The 23,411-nt window shown below is 37.0% G+C and overlaps 1 protein-coding gene across 3 annotated transcripts in view; it reads right to left on the bottom strand.

The window, feature by feature from the left end:
* UNC79 (unc-79 homolog, NALCN channel complex subunit) overlaps positions 1-23,411 on the bottom strand; it is a 105,198-nt gene that overhangs the window by 16,054 nt on the left and 65,733 nt on the right. For all 3 annotated transcript variants that reach the window (XM_062494525.1, XM_062494526.1, XM_062494527.1), the window contains 11 exons: positions 21,648-21,731; positions 19,902-20,004; positions 17,999-18,139; positions 13,958-13,996; positions 12,902-13,014; positions 12,732-12,817; positions 11,731-11,904; positions 10,124-10,192; positions 9,415-9,525; positions 3,906-4,010; positions 77-154 (listed from right to left, as the gene is read on the bottom strand). In XM_062494525.1, the coding sequence (XP_062350509.1) occupies positions 77-154; positions 3,906-4,010; positions 9,415-9,525; positions 10,124-10,192; positions 11,731-11,904; positions 12,732-12,817; positions 12,902-13,014; positions 13,958-13,996; positions 17,999-18,139; positions 19,902-20,004; positions 21,648-21,731 (1,103 nt within the window). The remainder of the gene's footprint in view (positions 1-76; positions 155-3,905; positions 4,011-9,414; positions 9,526-10,123; positions 10,193-11,730; positions 11,905-12,731; positions 12,818-12,901; positions 13,015-13,957; positions 13,997-17,998; positions 18,140-19,901; positions 20,005-21,647; positions 21,732-23,411) is intronic.

Below are 23,411 nucleotides of genomic sequence, written 5' to 3'. Positions count from 1 at the left end.
GCAAGCTGAATAAGATGTATTTTTTAAAAAAATCAGAACAACAGAACTAAGAAATGGACTTTGGCTCAATACTTACTCCAGGCATTGAGGCAATCATCTGTTTATGCAGGATTGTTGACTCAGCTAGTTTTGTTCCAGCATCTGCACAAACAAACTAAGAAGAAATTAAAGACAAGTTATTTTAAATTTTTTTTGAGGAATCTGAAGACACTAATAATTTATTCATTACTTCATTAAAATCAGTTCAGATCTCTTGCTTTTATTCATGGTAATTTGCCTTTAGAAATATCTTTCTTTATAAACAACCTACTTAACTCACCATTATAAATGAAATAATTTTATTGAAAAAAATCTGACTTTAAGGTGATTAATTACCAAATATGCTGTGCAAGAGCAATTTGAAGAATATTGTGTAACAAATCACACTTTTTTTATGGAAAAAAAAATATATATTTGCTATTTCTTTCATTTAGCAAATGCTCCTCTTTCATTATAGAGTGAACCATGATAGAGAATGAAAAGGCAGGATGCCATATTCTTCACTGTCATGTTATAAGATGCTCATTCAAGTTCTACAATGATGAATTATATGAAGAGCTTTGAAGTTGGCAACATACTAATATGGTCTGGTATAATTTCTGCACAATACTACATAAACAAGCTGTTTCTAAGAGATGATCATTGTCAAGCTATTAAAGTAGAATATCTCTCATTGCTTTTCTTATGCTTTTAATTTAACTTTTTTTCTTGTTTCTTTTTGTTTCCAAATCTCTTGACCTGACATATCCAATGTCCACATCATTCATACATTAAACTTGCTAATGCTGTTTTTTAATCACTATAAACTTCAATAATGCATTGGACACCCTGCAAATTATTTGCTTGTTCCTACAACTTCTTGTCCTAACATTATATCTGCACTTGAGCAATTTTTGTCCATAGTGATGTGATGTAATGTAACTTTCTAAGAAAGAGCAGACAAAAGTAACTGTCAACTAAGGCCTCAGCCTTAATCTTCCTTCTTGTTAAAAATTAATTGATATCATGGTCCTTTCACAAACTGAGACAGATATTGACTACCATATTTGATGGTTGTCAAATGCACATATATTAGCAGCACTCTGAGACTGACTGCTCTTCATGAAAGTATTTCAAAATATCCTTTACATCCCTAGAATTTACTTTTATACTTCCATAAGCTTTACAACAAAACAGATCAGGTACTGATCTGAATCTTAGAGAATGACTGAACAAGCAAATTCTAAAGAGACACCAATATAATTTAAAGTCAATGGAAATCCTGAGATGTGTGCTGATGAAATGTGAGCAGGAGGAAAGTACTGGGAAACAAAATGCTGTGTGACGAAGCAGTTCCTATGGAAACCCATGAAACAGCAGCATGTACATGATGGCTTTCATTTGCTAGGACAAATCAAGGAGACAGTCTTTCTGTACCCTTTATCATCCAGGACACCTATGCAAAGATTGGAGTGATCTGGTTAAAAATTCTCATTCTTTGTAAAGTGGGAAAAAGTTAAGTCTCATCTTAGCCTTAATGTCACCAGTGACACTGATGGCACTATGTAATCTAGATAAATGTGGGTGTCAAATGTACCTTTCTAGGAACTCCTTTGTTAGTCAGCCCACGACTGATCTATCATTAAATTAAAGTGCTCCTAGCTCTTTTGTTACCTGGAACATTTTGACAGAATCTCTGTATTCTGTCTACATGGAATCTTGCATACAGGCTAACATGTCCATGGAGACATGACTGTTGGAAATTAAAACCATTTCCATTTGGTGCTGTGTTAACTCTGCTATGGCTTTATTCATTCCAAAGCATACAATTTGAATTAATGTCATAGTGGCTTTGTGAGGTAAAGAGGTGAACTAATCCCTTCATTCTATTAATGGCACCAGAGAAAATTTTAAAAATAAGAGATACATGCATTTTTACTGATAGATTTCTTAAATTACAGTGGTGCTTAATATGGGCTTAGTGGTTACTATGGTATTGCAATTCCAGAGGCTGTTGAGTGATTCAGACCACATACTACTGAGAGCTGCCAATCTGCTCAGTCAATGGGAGAAGCAGTCATCATGCCTCCAGTAGGCATCTATGGCAGATGGTCTGAATACAACCCCTATTCTTCACCACTGACTCCATAAAAACAGAAGCTGGCTGCTTTGGATAGCAGGAAATATGAATCACTTCATCAGCCTCTGAAAGAGAGACATCATAAAAGACATTTATATCCACATTACATGCTGTTGTGTAAGGTATGAATACACCCTAAAATGAATACAGCATATGGGAACAGTGCTAGGAGGAAAACCCAGGCAATTACCATTTTATCTTTATGAGATAAAAGTAATGTAAGAGAGAGTTTAGCTTACTGGGTCTCTCAGGCAATTGACTCAATATGAAGTGCAAAGGTAAATCAGCTAAACCCCACTGCCAAAACTGACATGGCCTATTTGCATTCTCAAATGATAGATTCAGGAAGGACTAGACTATGGGATTTTCATGCTTTGAGATAGCCACAGGACAGAACTAAGGAGTAATGCAGAATACTTGCTTTCTTCTGTAATACAGGAAAAGTCAGCTCAAGTCAACAAAAAAAAATGTACATGGTATCAAGGTGCATCACTGCAGCCGTAAGACAGAAAGAGGTTGGTGGCTGTTATTTGATGGTATTGTTTGGACTGAAAAAAATAAGTTTGGGTTTAATAATAATAATTTTAAAAAATACAAACCTGTGCTTTCTAATTTAAATGGATTTTTAAAAACAACCCTTAACCATCAAAAGAAAAAAAATGCCCATGTGTTATTCTTCCGTTCCCAACTTCTTCCCCTATCACTGATGGCATAATAATTATTTTCAGAGTTATCCTAACTGCTATATACTTTCATTTGTCAGTATTATTTCACTGTCATCTGGAAATCACTTACCTATCATGAGTTATGTACCAGTACTCAAAATAAAATGAGTCCATAGCAAACTACATGAAGCTTTGACTCATAATGGGAAGGGAAAGAGTGACTGGAGCAGTGATGCTGAGAGCATTATGAGGGATCTATGTAATAAACACCTCACCTGGACCTTATGAAGTGCTGTTATGCTGGTCCCTTATAATTTTAAGTTTCTAAATTTAAATTCCTAACATATCATTACCTCATTGTAAACAATGAGAGCCCATTACCTGTGATTACATTTGATGGGCTTCAGCTAACTGTTTTCATGGGACAGGCTTGTGATGCCAAACTGTACCACACCTGCCTTCTTGGCAGCAGAAATTTTTTCACAAGTCTGTCTCTTATTTGCTCATATTTTCCAATGGTAGCTTGACTCCACAGAATGAAAGCAGCAGAAATATTGTCAAGGTATTCTTTGCTGGAAAACTACAGGTCAAAACAAAATGGCCTTCAGGAACTGGGGACAAGCTTACTGCCAGAAACTGAATTGTGACCCATGATCACCTAGGAGCCCTTCCCAGACAAGCTGGGGACAGGGTTTGAGGCTAGGATATGAAGTCAAGGCAGCAGCAGAGGCAGCTGCCCCAACAGGACATGATAAAAAACTCAATGGACTCAATCTTATAGGTCCCTTCCAACTCAAAATATATTCTGTGATCTTCAGTACATCAGCAGCGATGCACAGGTCATTATCATTACATGAAATTTGGATTCCAATTTTATTTTCTTATATTTTAATGTAGGAGCCTAAACATATGCACCAATGCATCCAAATGCAACTGTATTTGGATTTAAGAAGTTCTTGCTTCCCCAGACATTGTTGGTACTTTCTGTAACCATGTTGGACTTGGTTCTTCAGCCTCTGCCCCACTCCCTAACCTGGGCCAAAACAGGATCAGTACAAGAATTACATCAGAATTTCTTGTACCTGCACCAATAGCAGCAGATTCAGGTCTGGTAAAGGTGACTTTAATTTGAGTGCCTGCAGTAACTCCAATATAACACAGCGTGTCAAGTAGAATTTGTCCCTTTCCTGCAACAAAAAAACCCACAGAATTATGAATGTCCTGAAATTCACAGACAGTCACTAGTAAACCATAAAGATACTTTTAACCTAAGTTTGAGAATAACAAAGTTACAAAAATGCACTGGCTTCTGGTGTCTTAAAAAAAAGCCAACATCACTCATAATTTACATAATTGTGCAGACTTAACTGAATAAACATCAATGAAGGTGGATTCTTTTTCAATGTTTTATCAGACACTATATCCAAGATTTAATATTTCACACATAAAATACAGATAGATTTTATAAAGCCCAGGTATGGAAACAAAGCTTTCATTAAGTAGTCCCATAAAAAGAGAAAAGAGGGAAGCAGTAAGAAATGACAAAGAACAAAACTGTAATAGTATTTAGCATTATTCTTTCACTGAACCTGCTAAAAACAGTCTACATTTCACCACACTTTTTTCCTGTGGTTATTCCCCTTTAAAAAAAAGAGTGCCTCCACTACAGCTGCTTGGACCATCTATTTCCACTCCTTAGACTGGCAGTACTTTTCCACTTCCACAATAAAAACAGTCTTGGCTACAGCTGCTACAACAGAAACACTTTCAAACATAGGGGGAAATCTGCCAGTGGAGATTAGAACACAGAAGTCTAAGAATAGAGTTGTAGGGCTGAGTCAGCAAGGAGATACAAGAGATAAGATGGGCTTGTTATACATCTTCCTTTGACATTCTCTGACTTTAGATGGTAAGATAAAAAAGTGAAACAAATCTATAACCTGCTACTGACCACAGCAACTCAAGAATTTTGATAAGCAGGAACACTGTGCTCTTTCAGATAACCATTACAGATGAGATAAATTGTCAAATAACGAGAGCTTATCCAAAGTGTGCTTAAAATCTAAAACCTAGTATCCTCCATCTTGTAAATCCCATGTACTTGCCTGCTCAATTAAGTTAAATGTGTAAAAATTTCTACTCAGTCAGGGCCTCAGCTTCTCCACAAAATCTGTAAAATGGATTCATTTGTCTCTTCCTCAGAGAAGTTTTATTGAGACAATTTGAAGGCCATCTCCAGCTGCACACAGAAGCTGAGAGTGAGAGTGAGCTTTTGTTGTAGCAGTCACCTCTACAGAGAACTCATGTCCCCACACTACCTGTGTGGCATACTGCCAAACAAAGCTTGCAGCAACCATGCATGTCTCCCACAGCACCCACACATCTTTGAATGAAAACAGATTTTAAATATCAGGCCTTGATTTGAGAGAAGGTGCCAAAACACCAGAATGGTATGTATTTCATGAAGTTATGATGCCAGTCTGTGAATCAAGATACTCTACTTCAAGCTCCTAGTTTCCTCTTCAATTACATGGAGTGTGCAGACAGATAACACATTTAGATGACAGAATGGGTCCCAAGGTGCAGTCCTTGTCCTTGTCTGACTGTATTGCTGCAGTCCAGGCAGCTAAACTTGCAGGAAGCTAACACTCCAGAATCAGCTGCATTATGAAACCATTCCTTGAGGGGACAAATATTCAATAGTCACACGTTCCACATGCATGAGTGGTGCTCTGATAAAAAGTACACAGGAGAGGTCAGACAGGAACAAATGTCTTCAGTAAGTTATCTCCAACAAGGCCACAAGCAGAAGCAAAAGGAAGAATAAGAACAAGGCAAGCATGTATAATTTCACTATTTTCAGCTCGGGGAACTTCTGAGCTCAGTGTGGTTTCTGTATAATTCAAAACTGTCAATATATTTCTCTTCCATATCACTGTCCATTGACCTCTGGGACTCATGCCAACCTTTAGCACAAATGGTACTTAGCAAAGAGTCACACACTGTTGAAGAATCACTTCCCTTTACTTGCTTTGACTAGCTTATAGGAACTAGTAAGTTCTTTGCACTAGAAAGGAATGAAATTACCCATCCCTGTTTGGATCACTTGTGACCTTACAGACCTCTCTCACGTTGCCATCAGCTGCTGCTCTTTCAGACTGAAAAGCTCTGACTTAGTTGCTCCTTGTGGAACTCCAACGGTTTGATCATTCTTGCTATCACTACCTGAACTTGCTCTGACACTACAACATTCTGAGTGGGAATGGAGAAGCAGAATGGTGCCCAATACCCACGGTGTAAATAAATCCTGATTACTTGTCAGAATTCCCCAGGAAGAGTGTCCCTTCCCACCACCATATGCCTTCACAGACCAGAGTGTGCAGCGCCACACTCAAGTCAGCTGATGATCCCCCCAAAGAGGGGACAGAAGTTCCTAACAGTAACCCAGTCCAGCAGCCTACAAATACTGAAAAAGAAGGAAGACATAATTCTTTCAAAAGCAGCTATTTTACATACCAACATCTATGCTATACAGGATTTAATTGGGCCATAATAAATTGCTTTGTTAGAACACTAGAAAAGAAGCATAGGCTTCATAAATCCCAGTTTTTCTTAGCTTTAGGAATAATACAACAACTAACTGCCTCTTTCTCAAAGAAGTCTCCTATCTCATAGTCTAAACTCTTCAAGCTTTTTAAACACATGCAATGAAGAGATATTGAACAAAATCAGGAAAAATGGCTTCTTTATATCTGACCTCTTGCTTTCTGCACTGTAAATCAGGAGTGATGGCATAGAAGTCAATGGCCCAGAGTATCCTTCCTATCCAAGTCTACTTATTCCTATCATTCTGCTGGTAATAAATATGTATAAACTTTATATGCTGCCACAAAGCCATTTTTTCTTGAGAATAACACCCAGGGGAGCCACATGTATCAATCTGGTATGGATCTGGAAGTGTCACAAATACACTATTTCAGCCACTGATCAGCCAAATTAACTCTGTCAAATGTCTATGCATCCCTGTAGAAAATGGCTTTGCAACATTCCTGTTGTCACTAACCACATGTCAATATGTAGAAAATGAAACTACTGAAGTACTAGTAGTACCTCAGGATCCAAACTTAGTAGCAACAGTAAATTTGGATCTTTAATGGAGATTGCTATCCTCCAAGGAAGCAGTAGAAAGCAAAAATCTTTATTTTATCACTGCTGCTATTACAGTAATTAAGAATACTGAAGATGTACCTCTTAATACTATTTTAAAAATTCAATAGAAAAATCATGTGGCATTCTGCATTTACTTAGTAAGGGACACCAGAACACTAGCAAAAGGCTAAGTTTAGGTTCAAGCTTCTGCAGCTGTAAGAGATAAGAAAGCCAGAAAACATCCACTTAGGACCTTAAGACCTTGAAAGGAAAACTAAAGATAAGAAGATTACAATCCACAGAAGAGATGGCACTCTCAAATGAGAGTTCCAAAGGCACTGAAAAAAACAAATAGGTAACCTGGAACAGAAACTCAGACAAGGAAATATCAGATTGACATGAGTCTTCAGGCTCCAAGACAAGAGAAACTCAGATATTCCTGCCATGGGGTGTTAGGAAAACGTTGGAGTTAAAAAAAAAAGATCTGGAGTGGTTGTACAGTACTGACCTCTACAAAGTGCATATTGGAGCAGCTTGCTGTTTGAAAAGACAAGAATCCTCCACAGCTTAGCTGAAAGTTGGTGTTTTGCTCCAGTCAGCACACTCAAAGTTGCAAAACAAGCAACTACATTTGAATAGTTTCAATGCTCACAATTATATTCCTTCTGGAATTCATTTCTATGTGGTCCTCTACCACAACACTCTTATCTACAGTGATTTCCACTGTAGAGAAACTTGGGCATCATAACTGATTTGGTGTTTTTTCCAGCAGCAGTCATTAATTTGACACTTCTAAGGCAAAACTATTGTAAGCTTTCAGAAATAACAAAGATAATGCAGTGTGGAGTTCCACTAAATTAACTATTTTGTGGCTATACAATGCAGAACATTCACTAATGCTTCCATTTCTGGGTCATCAGGTTGCATTAAACTAAATCAAAAAGATTTTACCAAGCACTGTAATCCAAGCTTCCTGTGGGCAATTAAGTACTCACTATATTAATAGAACAATCAACCAGGAAGCATGCAAGAGACACAAGTGGGTTTTCTAATACCATGGTTTTAATTACATTTTTCTGAAACTGCAGAGCCTAAGGAAAGTGAAAAATTTCTTGTAGTTCACAATTTGCTTTAGCAGATATACGAAACGCTCTGATAAGACCACTAATGCAAGAGGGGTATCTTTGCTTCTGTTTTAAATGAGGCTTTTCTGTTCCAATCAAAAAAAACCCCACTATTAGACTTCAAGTTAACATTTTACTTACTTTGCCTTGTCCCTATAACCCTTACGTATAGATATAATTCAAAATAATTCCAAAAGCTAAGCAATCTCTTCTGTATTCAGGATTACTCTATTGCATAAAATCATCTCTTTCAAATAAGACAAAAAGCTAGAACTTACTTGCTGTCATTAAACATACTGTTAATTTCTATTTAATGCTTCAAACTATTACATTTTGTAAAAATGTTTCCTATTTTCTTGTGGCACAGTTTTTCTGTGAGAGTGTTACTGCTCTTATAATTTCTCCTTCACTGTTTGTACAGTGATATTTTAAGTTTTAACAAGGCTCAAACAATGCATGTTCCAGTAGTACATTATCAAAACAGAAAATCATGTAGCTACTTATGACAGAATGTTTCCTGAGGATTAATTGCTGTTCTGACAAATGTATCAAGGATGGAAAACTGTGCACTTTACTGGTGAAGCCAACATTTTTGCTCAGTATCTTAACAATCTACGTAATGGAGTATATATGACCTTAGGATAAAATTGCTTTTTTGTTGTTAAACTTCTCAGTGGTAGCCACAAAAATGAACCCAAGTAATAACTGTTATTTGTACACCATAGCTTCCATCCTGGAATCTTTAAAACTTTCTAAAAGTATACATATACTGTTCTTTGTTTTACACAGCAACAGCCATGCATGCCAAAGGAAAATACTCAATACAGGATGAACAGGATTTAAGATGGAAAGTGCCTAACTTGGAGTCTTCCATTTTAGTTAGTTGTCTACTGCCTCCTCACAACTGTGCTCTCAAAAGGCACTACCAGGAATATTCAAGTTTTTACTCACAAGTTATGTGGCTAAACTTGTGCACTAGGAAAGATATGGCTGCACAGACATTTTAAGTGATGCATGAATACCAGGTATCCTCTCAACATGAGAAAAAAACGTCCAAGTCCCAAAATCACATCAAAATACTTTTCTGAGCAACACTTGCAGTAGTTTCCCATCATCTGTGTCTTTACTGCAAATGTAAAACTCGGCATTATTAAAAAGCACTGAACCACAATCACTACCTGATTAACCAAACTACGTTAAAACTGTTGACATGCCTGAAACTTGACACTGATTCCATCTTTACTTCCAAACTACTTGTGGGAAGCACGACTTTGTCCTGTTTTCACTTGTCTCTAAAGGAAGATAGTGTCACTGTTACCTTTGTGAAGGCTCGGTAGCACAAACCACATAGCTCCACCAGGTAAGCCAGAGTGAAGACAGCATTCTGAATTACAAAACTTAGTAATTTTGAAAAAGGTTCCAGAAGACTCTGCAATGACATGTGTTACAGAAATCAATAACTCATTGCCCAAAAAAGCAAAGAAGCATTCCAACTCTGAAATGCCTGAATGGAACAGCAGTATTTTTAGCTCAGAGGCTATCTGCCTGGGATTCACGCTGCTTTGGTCAAACAGCTGTATCATATACCTTCATGCTTCTGTCAGAAATTAGAAACAAAAAGTTAGAAAATAGTTTCACTTGTGACACAGTGTTTATAAGAGATTCTGTACAGTTTATGCAGGAAAACCTCAGCGACTTCAGTGGAATTGTACTGAAAAACGTCGAAGGAAGCTCATTACTCGTGTTTTTTTTTTAAAGAAAATAATAGAGGAGGGAAAAAAAAAGAGAACATCAAATTTTTAAGAAGACATACATTCACACCCACACAAGAACATAATTCTACCCCCACTTTACTGTAACCTAAATTCCAAAGCTCTTATCATTCTCCAAACAGTATCGGACTGCACAATTTTCAATTTTATGCATACGTATAATACCTTCCTAGGCAGGGGATATGAACACATTCATGCAAGTGCACAGGCTGACTTAAATCTGAGGAAATAGAATTTTGTCTTCTTGGAACTTACCCTGGTGGCACTAGTGGTAGGTATCTTCAACAAGCAAATCATGATTCTTAAACTAGAATCTAAAGAACACTGAACATATTTGAAGGCAGAAAAGAAAAAGAAAATAAGTTAGTACTTTTCTGTGTACATATCTTGTTTATAGTGGTAGGGGCTATGAATAACTTACAAGTGAAGTCTGAAAAAATGATCCCTGATGATTGATTTTTGATTACTTTCTCTAAAATGGCTTATTCTTGAGCACAATCATATCCAATCATACCTCTTCACACACAGCATAGGTGATAGATCTCAAGACATCTCACAACCTGTAACACTGGGATATGCCCTGGCAGCAGCTGTTTCAGATTCCTTAAATTGTTCCTCATGATGTAATTTTTATTTCAAGTAAATCACATAGGTTACAGCACTGAATGGACTTTTCAGGATCAATCCATTGTCTTGCCTCACCCCTGCTGTAAACATCTAGAATATTGAAGTGTCCCCTACAACCCTAAAGAAAAGAACAGGGGATTTAAAGTTCAGGAGCAAGCAACTGCTTTACTTGTATCACTAATAATACCTCCCATGAATAGAAGGGAGATCAGAGTGAACACTCCACCTAAAGGTTCCACGAATGGTGGATATGCAGTTGGAACCACTAAGAACCAATTTATTTATTTATTTATTTCAGTTACGTAAGCTCCAGCAGACTGGGGTGGCTAGTACACAGAGGGAATGGTTACTGCCTGTTTGTCTCTCTGTAAGTGCTGAAGGATAATGCCACAATTTACCAAAACCTAAAGATGCTTCAAGATCTGACTACTGCATAAGAGTGCCAAGGGATTTAATATCATTCATGTAGCCAGGTAGTAACAACCAATTTAAAAGACAATGTTATCAGTCACAGATTTAGATTTTGGATCCCTCAGCCCATACAGAACTACACAGCTTTGTATAGAAGAAATTACCACTGGATTCCCTAGGAAATAGAGTAAGTGCATCAGAATTCCATTTAATTTACTGGAGTGACTCAGAATTTTTTACTGTGTTTGCTGAAATATACATACATAAGGAGATAAGATCCTGCTGTATTTCCTCTGAGTTCCCAGAAAGCAGAGCCCAGAGCTTCCAGATTCAGTTTCTGTAACAATATTCTACTACAATCAAAACTACAGCTTGGTCAGCCAAACAGGCTAGGATTAAGTCCCAATAATCTGAGTTCTCTCTGCCTGACTACTGTGTACTTTTAGCAGATTAATTAGGTGGTGCTTCTCTTCTTAAGAGTTTTATTTAGTTTTAACAGTTCAAACCACATGGATTTTCATTGTCTAAATACTGACTCTCTCAAATGCAGTATTCTAATCTGACAGAGACAGGGCATAGAAAATGCATAGGAAAAATGCCAAGAAAGAAGTGAAAAACACCCCAGTCAGAGTTGTTGTTGCTACCCATGGAAAATTAAAGGGATGGATCAGAGACCCAGTAAATCCAGTCCTCTGGAAACATTAGCTGAATCTTTAGGAAACATTCACAACAACCCACTCTGATTTGTTAGCCACAGATTTTGCAGTTTCAGTACATCCTGACCAATGGCCATATAGCTTGTTTCAGATGTCCACACATCGTACCTTAAGAGGCAAAACACATGGGAGTTTAGTAAGGAAGGTCTGAAACTGATTACTAATTGTGGTCCAGAGGTTGCTGGGGGAATCCATCGGCAAGGCTTCCATAAAGGTGGCAATGTTTTCCAAACAGCGTAGCATCGCACCCCCTGCTGGCAAATTCTTTTTGTTGTTTAAACCCTGGGAAACGAAATGAGAACTGTGAACAATCATACACACGCAGAAATGGTCCCTGACACGGTATTTGGAAGTGCTGAGGTTAATTTGTTGAGACCAAATACTGAAAACCTTTTCTATTATGCTAATGATAGTATTGTGCTGGGAATTTGAGCTGTGTATGTGAAAGTTAGTCTAGCAGTTCCTAAAGTACTGACCAAAAGATTTTGAGACAAAATGTCCTAAGTAGGGTGCTAATGTATAATCTGCTTAGACTGCCATGGCAATAGAAAAAGCCAAAAAAGTATTCAGCAGTAGATTTTTCATGTTTCCCTTTAGACAGTTTTAAAGAAGATATGTTCATTAATGTTTCACAGACCACGTATGCTTTTGTGGCTTGTGTCCCAGGGTGGGGTCTGAATAGACATGGAGAAGTTTTAAAGTGATGCCAACATCTTGTATGAGGCAATTGGCAGGTTCTTGGAAGAGCAGGATACATGTAAGTGACTAATTCTAGGAGGAGGAAAATGGCACAGTCGAAATAAGCCAGCTGCATAGAAGGCAGTCAGTCAAAGGCAGGCAACAGATTTTTTGAATACATAAGAGAAACTGTCATCAGATGAAATGAAGAGGGAGAACTGAGAGGTATGAGTAGAAATATTCCTGAAAAAAATATATAGTGCTTGGGAAAATAATGGGACACACTATCAGTGGTGAGGGCAGCTAATTACTTCCAGGAAGGACAAAACAAAAATTTACAGTGTTTTTGATAAAGCAAGTTTGAACTCCAATGATGAGAAATGACCCTGATAATGCTCATTAAATTAGCATCACTACCACTGTCAACATACCTCTAACAGCTGGCTCAGAGCAGCAATGGAACTCAGCTCACTGAAGTCCATCAGAGACGTGGCTAAGGTCCGCAAAAAGCTTCCATCTGAAATTTGGATGACATTTTTGCATTGGCTGTTCATACAGAGGAAACTGAGGGTCAGAAATGCACTCAGGTATTGCACATTACCTTTAATAATGCTCTGGAAGAGCTGAGGGAAGATGCCATTGGGAGCTAGCTGATGGAACACGCAACGGAGGAACTGCTTGGCCACACCTGCAGCATTTCCAGGGATCATCATGCTGAAAATGAAGGGAAAAAAAGAAAAAAATTGCACTGGAGATTAAACACACATCATAGCTGACTACATAGAGAAGATAAAGATGATGGTACTCTTTTTAATTATGGAAGTAGTCAGTTATGAGTGAGAAACTCAAAACCCGAAGTGCTCTGATTCTGAAAAAACATACAGCATGTTGATTTTATGACTTGAGCTCAACTATGAATAGATTTAAAAATTATATACACATACTTAAAGTATTTGTCACAATAAATGTATTTTTCCTGATTCTCCATGTAATTTTATTTGTGAGTCATCTGAATTTAAAATATAATACTGCTATCACCTTGTATATTTCAGTGACACAGAATAAGGTTTCTGGCTTTTCATAAAACACATGAACAACAGGAAAACAAAACCAGTATAATATTCGCCTCTTGCAGTTTCCTTCAAAAGATGAAGTACTCCCTAATCATTCATAAATGAATGGTTTAATTTTAAAAGCCTAAGTATTATCTATCTACTCATCAATTGCACATCTTAACGTGCTTTACAGCTTCACAAAATGAATTTATCCTATTCAGCATCTGATTTACATAATTAGGCATCACTACCCGGGATTCTCCATGGCCAAAGATGATTCACTTGAATAAATGTATGAAGATAGTTTATCAAGATAAATACTGAACACAGAACCAGTTAGAAAAAGCTACACTGAAATTGTGAAGGCCAAACAGCATCTGAATCTGATTTTTTCCAGCTTTAACACATATGAATATGGGCTCCTGTTCATCTCCAGAAAATACAGGATATTTCATACAGGTGGAAAAGGCAGTTATTTCCTTTTACTCACAAATTTTAAATAGTATTTTTTAAAAGTTAAATTTAGTTTATTTCAGGGTCAGGGAAGATGACGGTTTAGATTGATTGTTTCACTTTTATCAAGGTATCCTTTGCTACCGTACCTTTCTGCTTGATTAGAAAAAGTGGTACTTGATGCCAACCTGGAATAAAAATAAAAAAGAAATTGAAGCTCATATGCTTTTTTTTTTGCGTGTGTGTGTGTTTCATTTTAAAGTAAGCCAATAAAGTACCATTTTATGTAAATAATACATATAAATTATAGAGAACATTTAAAATGTTACCAGAAAGATGTTCTGAAGAGCAGCTAAATTCAGAAAAATCATGTTTGTGTGACATAAACTCTGTTCAGTCTTGCAGTTTCACTAATGCTTAACTGCTCTAAAGACAAATCTTGCCTCCCTCTAATAGCACAAAGATAATGAAGTAATGTTTCTGCCCTACAGTACACCATGAATAACTAATTTTTTTTAGAGAGGAAAAAAAGTTTGCCAGAAGCTGCCTACTGACTGAATTATTTCTGATTAATGCAGCAACACAGACCAAGCAAAAACTTTTTCCTTGGCTGTCTATATTGAGGCTTCTAGTTCCAGATATTGGCACCTAAACAACTAGCCTCATTTCAAAAACACTAATTACCTAGAAACTCTTCCAAAGTCAGAGGAGAACTACTGTATTCTCAAAAATCAGGTCATTTATTTTAGTACATAAATATAGACTTTAAAGCCAAATATGGGCATTCAGTGGTGAAAATATTGAACACAATCTTAAAGTAAAATCATGCACTTCAATATGGAGGATACATAAATGAATAGAATCAGGGTTTACAATATCATAGCAAAACGCCTTTAATACCAAAGCCACTAAAAAGCTGTACACTGTAAAGCCAATAGAAAAATGGACACTGGAAGCATCTCTCATATACAAAATACCATAACATTTTTACTTCAATCTGCTGCAAATCAGTATTTCAGATGGTATAAATTGATAAGTCTAAGGGGAAAGTTCATAGAGCTATACTATTTTATATCTAATCTTCAATGGGATTTTTTTGATTCATGATCCTTTTATCCTGGACTTAGTTGTTGCTCATCCTTGGTCACCCCGTTCTGAAGACAGTCTCCTCTCTAGTCAACACAGTAAAATCCAAAAAGGATCCTAAGGCAGCTCAGTCAAATGCAACAGTGTGAACCAAAATTATGGTGACTTTCATTAACTATGTATGACAAGCTGGGGACACAGCATACTTGCAACAATGCAAATCTCATATTTGATGGTGTGCATGGGAACCAAGATTATATTACCTCCAGCTATTATATTACCTCCAGTTCTAGCGTAAATCAGAAAAACACATTAGAGTTCCTGACTCCAGTATTGTAGAAAGGAATCCAGACTAAAATACAACATATTATTTCTGGTGTGCAAAGCCAATTCTGGGTGAGAAAGGTCTGAAGCTACCATTAAGCAATACAGGCTTTTATTTTGGAGCAATTGTAGCATCATCTTACATTAAGGCACATGAGGATTCCTGCAGAATGCAATGAGACCAATCACATGCCCAATGGACATGATACCTATTTTCAAAAATCTACTGAAGTACAGAAACACAACAATGAAAAGATTTTTTTCTAAAAGAAATCGAAGTCTAATGCTTACTTTCCTTTTGAACGTGATAATGCAAGCATGGGTTTTGTGACAAACAAAACACTGGGTTTCTAACTTTGGAAAAATTTTACCTGACATGAACTACAGTAAACACTTGGGAACATCTGAAACTTCCTGAAATGTACATCTGTATATATTTATCATTGCTACTCTAAATATTTTATTGCACAAATGCTATGAAGTCTCATCATTACCTCCACTTTGCAGACCACAAAGCAGAACAGGGAATGGATGTGTTCAAATCTGTACATGTTAGGAACAGAAGTTAAGCTTTTCACAGCTCCTCACTAACTCAAGTCAAAATGCAACTTTCAAAGACAGATTTAATGCTTGGAAAGATAACTGGAAACCAGTTAAATAAGAATCACCAAGTCAAAAATCATGATTCAGGAAGCAGATCATAAACTTAAATGCATGACAGGGTCTTAGAAACACTTCAACCTTTAATTGACCCAGAAATTTTTTTCCCTTCTGAAAATCCCAACAGATGCCTATCTGTGCCTGTGGGTACCCAAATAACTTATGAAAGAAAATCTTTCTGGGTGTTATTTAGGTGCTCTGAAAGAGGTTGGACTTCATAACACCTTATCTCTTCTATGCGTGAAAGTAGTAGCTCTTTTCATAAGAAAAAATGTAAGAGGACTAATTCATTTTCACTTCTGCTGTTAAATGGGTATTTGGAGGTGTGTATAAATATATATATATATATATATATATATATATATATACATGGCACCACTTGATGAAAGACAGAGCAAGATGTGTATACATATGAGGCACCTGAATGCCTCTCTGCTTAGATATACTAATTATTTTGCATATTTTTGGAGAAATTCCTTTGTAGGAAGCCTCTTACTGGACCTAGAATTTGTCAGAAATTGAAACCAGCAGGAACAAGACATTTACCAGGAATAACCCATGTTGCACTGTCATTTGCTGCTCTAAAACTATCAGCTATCTCACTCTAAAGATGCAGCATTTGCCCCTAAAAACACAGAAAAAGGTAGCCCACTTATTCCTCATCCCTTGATAATTTATTTTCCAAATTATTTACTCTCTGTGGCTGTAGTACTGCTGTATTTACAAGAGTGACACAGAATGGGCAGCATCCATCTAGATCAGAAACTTCACCTCCATCAGAGTTAATTAGCAGTGACAGCAGGGAACTGCAGCCTTGCAATTAATGGAAAAGGAGGATTTGAAGAGTTGCTGTGTTTAAATGGAACTGGGAGGTAGTGGAGAAGCTGGGCTGTGCAGAAGCCACAGTCAAGCAATTTGAATTTCAGCCACCAAAAAGAACGTGGAGGAGGAGAGCTGTGCCATGTTTCTGCATGTCTAGTACTGCTCAGAAATTTATTCTGGAACATCCCACCACATCCATGCCACATCCATTGCCACCAGGCAAGAAGTTGTGCAAGTGGCTGAGGCAGCAACCACACATAATTCAATGCTAATAGTACACCTTAATTATCCCATGGGTAAAAGTAACAAGTATATAATGGCAGCAAATGTTCAAGACTTTCTCAGAGACAAATTCATAGAGCAGTTGGTTTGGAAGCCCTTATAAGGCAATGCAAATTTTCACCTAGCATACAAAATACGGTTGAAAAGACTGAAAAGCATCAGGTATGCTAATGAATGATCATACCTAGGAGTCCATACTCCTCCAGGAGCAAAGTTCAGAAAAGCTGACCACATTTCTGCTTAACTGCTCAAGCAGGAACCACATAAAAGTGAAAAATTCTGCCAAGGCTGCAACAGGGGGGAGCCAAGAGAACTGAATTTTTGTAAGAAGCACAGAAGCTGTTTATGAGCATTACACTGGAATTGCAGGGCCAAGATACTCTAGTTGTTAAGAAAGACTTCAAGAGAGCAGAAGAAAATAAGGTAAGGGAGGTTATTAGAAAAGAGAAGGCTTCTTTCAAAAATATGAAGTCCTGTCTCAAATGAAAGCAGAAGAGAGCATAAATTGTGACAAATGGGGTATAAGAACCATTAGAAGGCAGGAGGACAAAAACCCCAACAGTTTAAGGAGCAACTAGCAGGAGGAATAAAAACTAACAATAGAATTTTCTTTTCTTTCAAGGACCAAGATTAAGAAGCACACCAATTGCTGCACCAGTTGCTGTTCAGGCAACAAACAGGGTAGTAAATAAGTAAGGGTACTGTAGAAAATCTGTATTTATTCTTTACATCACTGCTTACACTGGGACAAGCTGAGGAGATTCCTGAGCTGGAATTTCCCTTTGGAGGGTAAAAGGGGAGAACATCAAAGGAGCTGCCCAAAATTGAACTGACAGTGGAAGAAGTTACATAACAAATTTATAAAATGACGAGTAACAAAGACAGAAAATGGAACCAGATGTTATTCACTTAAGAGTTTTAAAATATACACCTTTGTATACTGAAGTTTATGCAAACCCAATTCCAGGCACAAAATTCTTTCAATCTCATTGGAGAGAGGAAAGTCCTGAATTTACCTTCCTACAGACTGCATGATATCCAACAGCAGAGGAGCAGCCAAGTCTGGACTGAGGTGAATGAAGGTTGAGAGCACAACTATGGCCAAGCCGAGTGTTTCTTCATCATATTCTTCAAGAACAGCCCCACAGTCATGGCACCTGCAAGGAATTTTTTAATCCTGATGTTAACAAATTTCAAACAAAGCATTACTACATACAGATCTGTGTATAATTGTGTCTTTTTTAAAGTAATATTATTATTACTTACATTATTTCAAATTTATTTAGAAAGATAATGTGATTGTGATCTTTCTATAATTAGTAACAGTCCATAGTTTTCAAACATTAATAAAACTTCTCACTAGCTACACTGCCTGTTTCTTTAGTGACAAATGAAAGAGGGCAGGCCTTGTTTTGAGTCCTTCATTGGTAATTGCACTCCAGCTCCCCCACTGTATAGGACTGAATCAGTTTGCCCTATCCAAGAGAAGTCTGCAGCAGTGAAGAGTGGCCCTCAGCAGTGTGAGCACAGCCAATTTGTGCAGCTTGGGCTAAGTCCCAGACACCACAGACACAAACAATGACATTCACAGATGATCTTAAAGAGATGGAACAATTTCACAATTGCCCTTCCTGTCAGTCATGAACTATGAATAACAAATCATACAATTAGAAAACAATGATTTGATTGGTTCCCACAGCAGTTACAGCTATTAAGAAATAAATTAAAAGACCTCTCAGGGGCACAGAACCTCAGATTTCAGAAAAGTCTCCTTTCCCAGGGCAGATTTGCTGCTGAGTCACTTATCCTTCCCAAAATGCTCAAAAGACAACTGATGAAGGTCAGAAAGGGCTCCAAATTGTCTAATTATAAAGGGGATGTGGGAGATTTGGGAGAGATGAGACAGGCTTTCACAACCTATGAAAAAGGCAAACCAGTGTGGGAAATTGCCTTATCTCAGCCCAGTAAGAAGACTGGCTTAATTTGATCAATCAGTTGCTAATGACTCCAACATATTGTGAGATTTTAACTCAATGGAATTGAACAGGCAATCTTCTTGCCTTTTTTACTGAACATAAAGAAAACACGCCAACAAAGTAATGGAAGTCAAGCTCAGCTGGTCTGTAGGTTAATAGGTAGTTCTTGAGCTTTGGTGAAATGGCCAAGGGAAGTGCCACAGACCAGACTAACTTTGGGATGCTTCTTTGTCACACAATAAGGTCCACTAGCTGTCACAGCCTGCACAATGGCCCTGTCTTTCTCCAGTGATCATCTTTGCATGTCTGTCTACCTACGAGACTAAGCACATACAGAACCTTGTGGTTTCTCTTCCCAAGTTTTGAACAAATCAATTCATGGCTCCCTGCTGCCTGCTTTACTTCTCTAATAAATGACTACATGTCTGTTTAACATTCCCTTTACAGGCATTTTAACTAAACAATACAGGTCTGCAAAAGCTTTGAGGATCAGCGAGTACCAGCATCAAAAATGTTATGTAGATTACATATGAAGACACATCAACAGGTACTGATTTCAACAGAAACCCCAATGAATTTCTAAATGGAACTTCTCTTTTTTTTTTTTCCCTAAGATAAAAGAGGTTTCTGATGGATCACAAGGAACCCTTGATTTAAAGTAAGATGGAAAATACTTCCCCTGCCCTCTGTGCACATACACAATAGCCTGACTCATCATTTCAACTGTGCACAATCATCAATTGAATTGATTAATTGAAAATGAACTGAAAACACATATTGCTAGCAGAGTTTAGAAAATGTTTACCTCTGGATAAAAAAAAAAAACTTAGCATAGAGATAAATGATAGAATGGACTCTGCATTTGCATCAAATATATCTATACTTTACTTGACATATTTAAAGTTCAGCTAGATCTTTGAAAGGAGAAAAAAAAAACACTTACTTGTCAGTCATCAGAATGGGCTGGTCATCAGCAAATTCTTCTGGTGCAGGTACAAACATACTGACTATACTGGGTGCTGACAGCAAACTAGATTTTGTAGCACCTTAAAGCAATTAGGAAAAGAATTTTAAAAAGGTAAGAATCATCGAACAGAAATCAAAAATGCCTGATGAGCAGATTCTAAAGAATAGCCATAATGGCTTTACTGGGCTTAGAAATAAGAAATAAATTGTATCTATAAAAAGACACATAAGCACATTCCTTGCTTCTGCCACATTATGCCAATTACCTACAACTATCAATTAAAAAGAGATAAATACTTGGAGAAAAAAGACAACATAAACCAAAAAATTCCAGGAAATTGGATGCAATTGTATCTACTAGGTAGAGAAGATGATTCTACAGTTGCTACGAGACTGGACATCAGAAGATTTGCAGTATTCCCCCATACATTTTGGGAATTAACTTCCCATAGTTCCCAGTTACATGAAGGAGGAATTAAGTTTATATGTCTCAAAAACAGGTCTTCAATCTATTCATACTATCCCTAACAGAGTCACAGGAGATAAACCAGGTAAGGACAGAGAGAAGAAATAATCCATAAGGAATTGAGAACTTTGGAGGGCTGACCATTAGAAATGCTTTCCATTGAAAACCTTCAAAAGTATCTTTATGTTTCAAAGCTGAGTTGTTCAGCTGAGAGCACAGCCACTATGCCAACATATGGGGTTCCCTTTGCCCTTGGCATTTTTTGTGCACCTAATTTCTGAGAGATACTTATTTTACTAGGAAAAGTTATGTATTATGGAAGATCCAAACTCTTGACTTCTCCAAGTTCTGCCTTCCCAAATTACAGCTTAAGTAATCCATTGAAAATTTTCCTTCTAGTTGCTTCAATCTGTAAATTCAGATTTAATGTTAACATTAGCCTGCTCTGGTAATATTTAACTACAGAAACAGGAGGAAGCTTATTTGTGTAAGGTTTAGATGGAATTTATTATGACATATCCTGGTTACTGCAGGAAAAGCAAATTTAACATTAGCTCTCAGGCAAAATAAGTTAGAAGCTCCCACAGTTTCTGAACTCAAAATCAGTGGAGTGAAATATGAATAAGGCAAATTTTAAACAACCATTTTACGAAGCATGGAAGGAAACATTTATTTTACATCCATAGTTCAGAACTTTGTAATTACTCCCTAAGGTTCTATCAGATATGAGCAGGCACTTCAGAAGACTAGAATACTCCAGTAATGTAGAATAACATCCACAATGCAGGGCATAGGTATAGATTTTGAAGTCAGGTTTTATTTCCTCTCTCAGATGCATAAAGATCTGTCTGCTATGACTTTGGAAGTTTCACGGTCATATTCTCTATATGTAAGTCCCATTGCAGCAAAAAAATGCTAAAAGCAGTTATAATGCAAGTTACAATGTTGGAATAAGAATTAATGACTCAAAAATATTCTCTCTTGTGCAGTGAACTGCACGAAAAAAACATCATTTAGGCAAAGAAGGTAGGTCACTGCCCCATTGCAGGGCTGTAAGAGAGTCTGGTTGTATTTCAGCTATGAGGGAGGAGAGTTTACACAGAAATGAGATTCAGCCACTCTCTGCATACTTTCTGCAGCACAGTTGAGGGCTTTAACAGCTGCATAGAACACAAAATTCAGCACCATTTCATATTAACCATAAAATCTTCCTGTCAGTCTTGGCAGAGGACCAGGTCAAACAGACACTGAACTAACCTCTGATTCTCATTGGTGGTCCCTCCAAATCTGGGTTTAGGCAAACAGGAACATTGCACAGCCTCTTTCCATGCTGTATCTGCTCTGTGAATAAAGAAAGAACTTCAGTCTTGAGAACCATAAATCCAACACCTGTCACCCACCAGTCAACAGCATCACAAGTCTTAAACAGTTAAAACAAGAGAAAGACAAATACAACTGCTATAGAGAAAAAAAAAAAACAACAAAGAAAAAAGTTATTTTTTTAAGCATAGAAAGGAAGGAGGAAGAAACATAAAAGAAGTCCATACAGGAAAAAGGACACAGATAACCTAATAATAAAGAAGGCCTTTTAGACAAGAATCATAAACAGGAAAAGAAGAGCTAACCATTAAGATTATACAAGATATGGAATATATGAGCTACAAAAAGAGAAAGAAACTAGTGTTTAGAAATACCAAGACATTAGAAGATATAGTTCGTACTGACAGAAGTCAGGCACAAAACTATTTTTTTTTTGCAGACAGCAATCTCAGGAAAAGAGTGGTGCAAAATAAGAATGCAAGAGACACATGACACCTACCCAGGTACTAAAAAAATAAATTAATAAAGCATGCATGGACCAAACACATCAAATATTTATGTGGGATGAGACTACTCCCTAGTTTGCATACATGAGTATAGTGAGTCTTAAAATTCTGGTGTGACATTGAAATGACAAACAGGCACATTGAGCATTAGTCCTGAAAAAAAACAAAAAAACAAAACAAACCACTGTCCAAATAAAAATTTTACTTTGAAGCTAGTGGTTGAACAAGAGACTGAGAGATGCAAAGCTTTCCAGAAAAGAACATTTCATTTTGCCTCTCCATGCTTGAAGGCCTTTAGCTGAATTGAATATTGGAGGGAAAAATCATAGATGTTGTGAAGAAAGCAACTAGATTTGGAACAGGATTAACTAGACAGAGATTCTGAACAGTTTTGTGTATTGACCTGTTCATTTTGAATAGAGGCTAAGTACTCTTTGCAGAACAAAGGCAGTAACTTCTAAATCTCTAAAACCCTGCCTGAGAGACTAGGTGATCCAGCTAAGTCTCTTCAATAAATGAACTTACCTGCTGATAGGACAGAATCCCCATTGTTACCAATGTCAAAGTCTGACCTTTATGATTTAAGGGTCTCATGCTGAGCATGCTATTCAGCAGACTGGAATAGAAAGGATAATCCTGAACTATGCACCATCGTGGCACTTTAGCCACTCTTTGGCTACACAACTTAGTTTGATGGAACTTGATGCTGAAGACTAAATTAACCAAAAATTTCAACTCAGCTGTCCAGAGCTGATGGTAAGACATTAACTCAGGATGCTAAGTTTCATATAATATTTTAAACATTCCTTTCCCTAGATGCATCTGGATCTGCTGATAAATTCCTCAGAAGCACAATTTTGTAATGTCACTAATATCAAAATGGGCACTAAAATATCTAGCATTTTTGATAAACCAGAATGAATTCATTGTTTAGTAACATCTGCTATGAATTTGGTACAACTGAAAGTGTTTTACATTAAAAAAAAACACAAACAAAATGAGTAGTGAGTAAATTACATGCTTAATTCAGTTTTCATTGTTTTGCATTCATCTTAAAAGGAAAAATAGCAGTGAGAAAACAGAAACTTCAGGTGATCAGCATGAGTTGGTAAAAACTTCTTTAAAGAGAAACAAAACTGGCTGGTATAAGGCACAGCTCTGTGGTGTACCAAGACCATTGTAAACACACATACAA

Source organism: Cinclus cinclus, chromosome 6, assembly GCF_963662255.1.
Source record: "Cinclus cinclus chromosome 6, bCinCin1.1, whole genome shotgun sequence".
Taxonomy (NCBI): domain Eukaryota; kingdom Metazoa; phylum Chordata; class Aves; order Passeriformes; family Cinclidae; genus Cinclus; species Cinclus cinclus.
The sequence above is the reverse complement of the archived record's forward strand: the minus strand, read 5'-3'. Positions and strand labels throughout refer to the sequence as shown.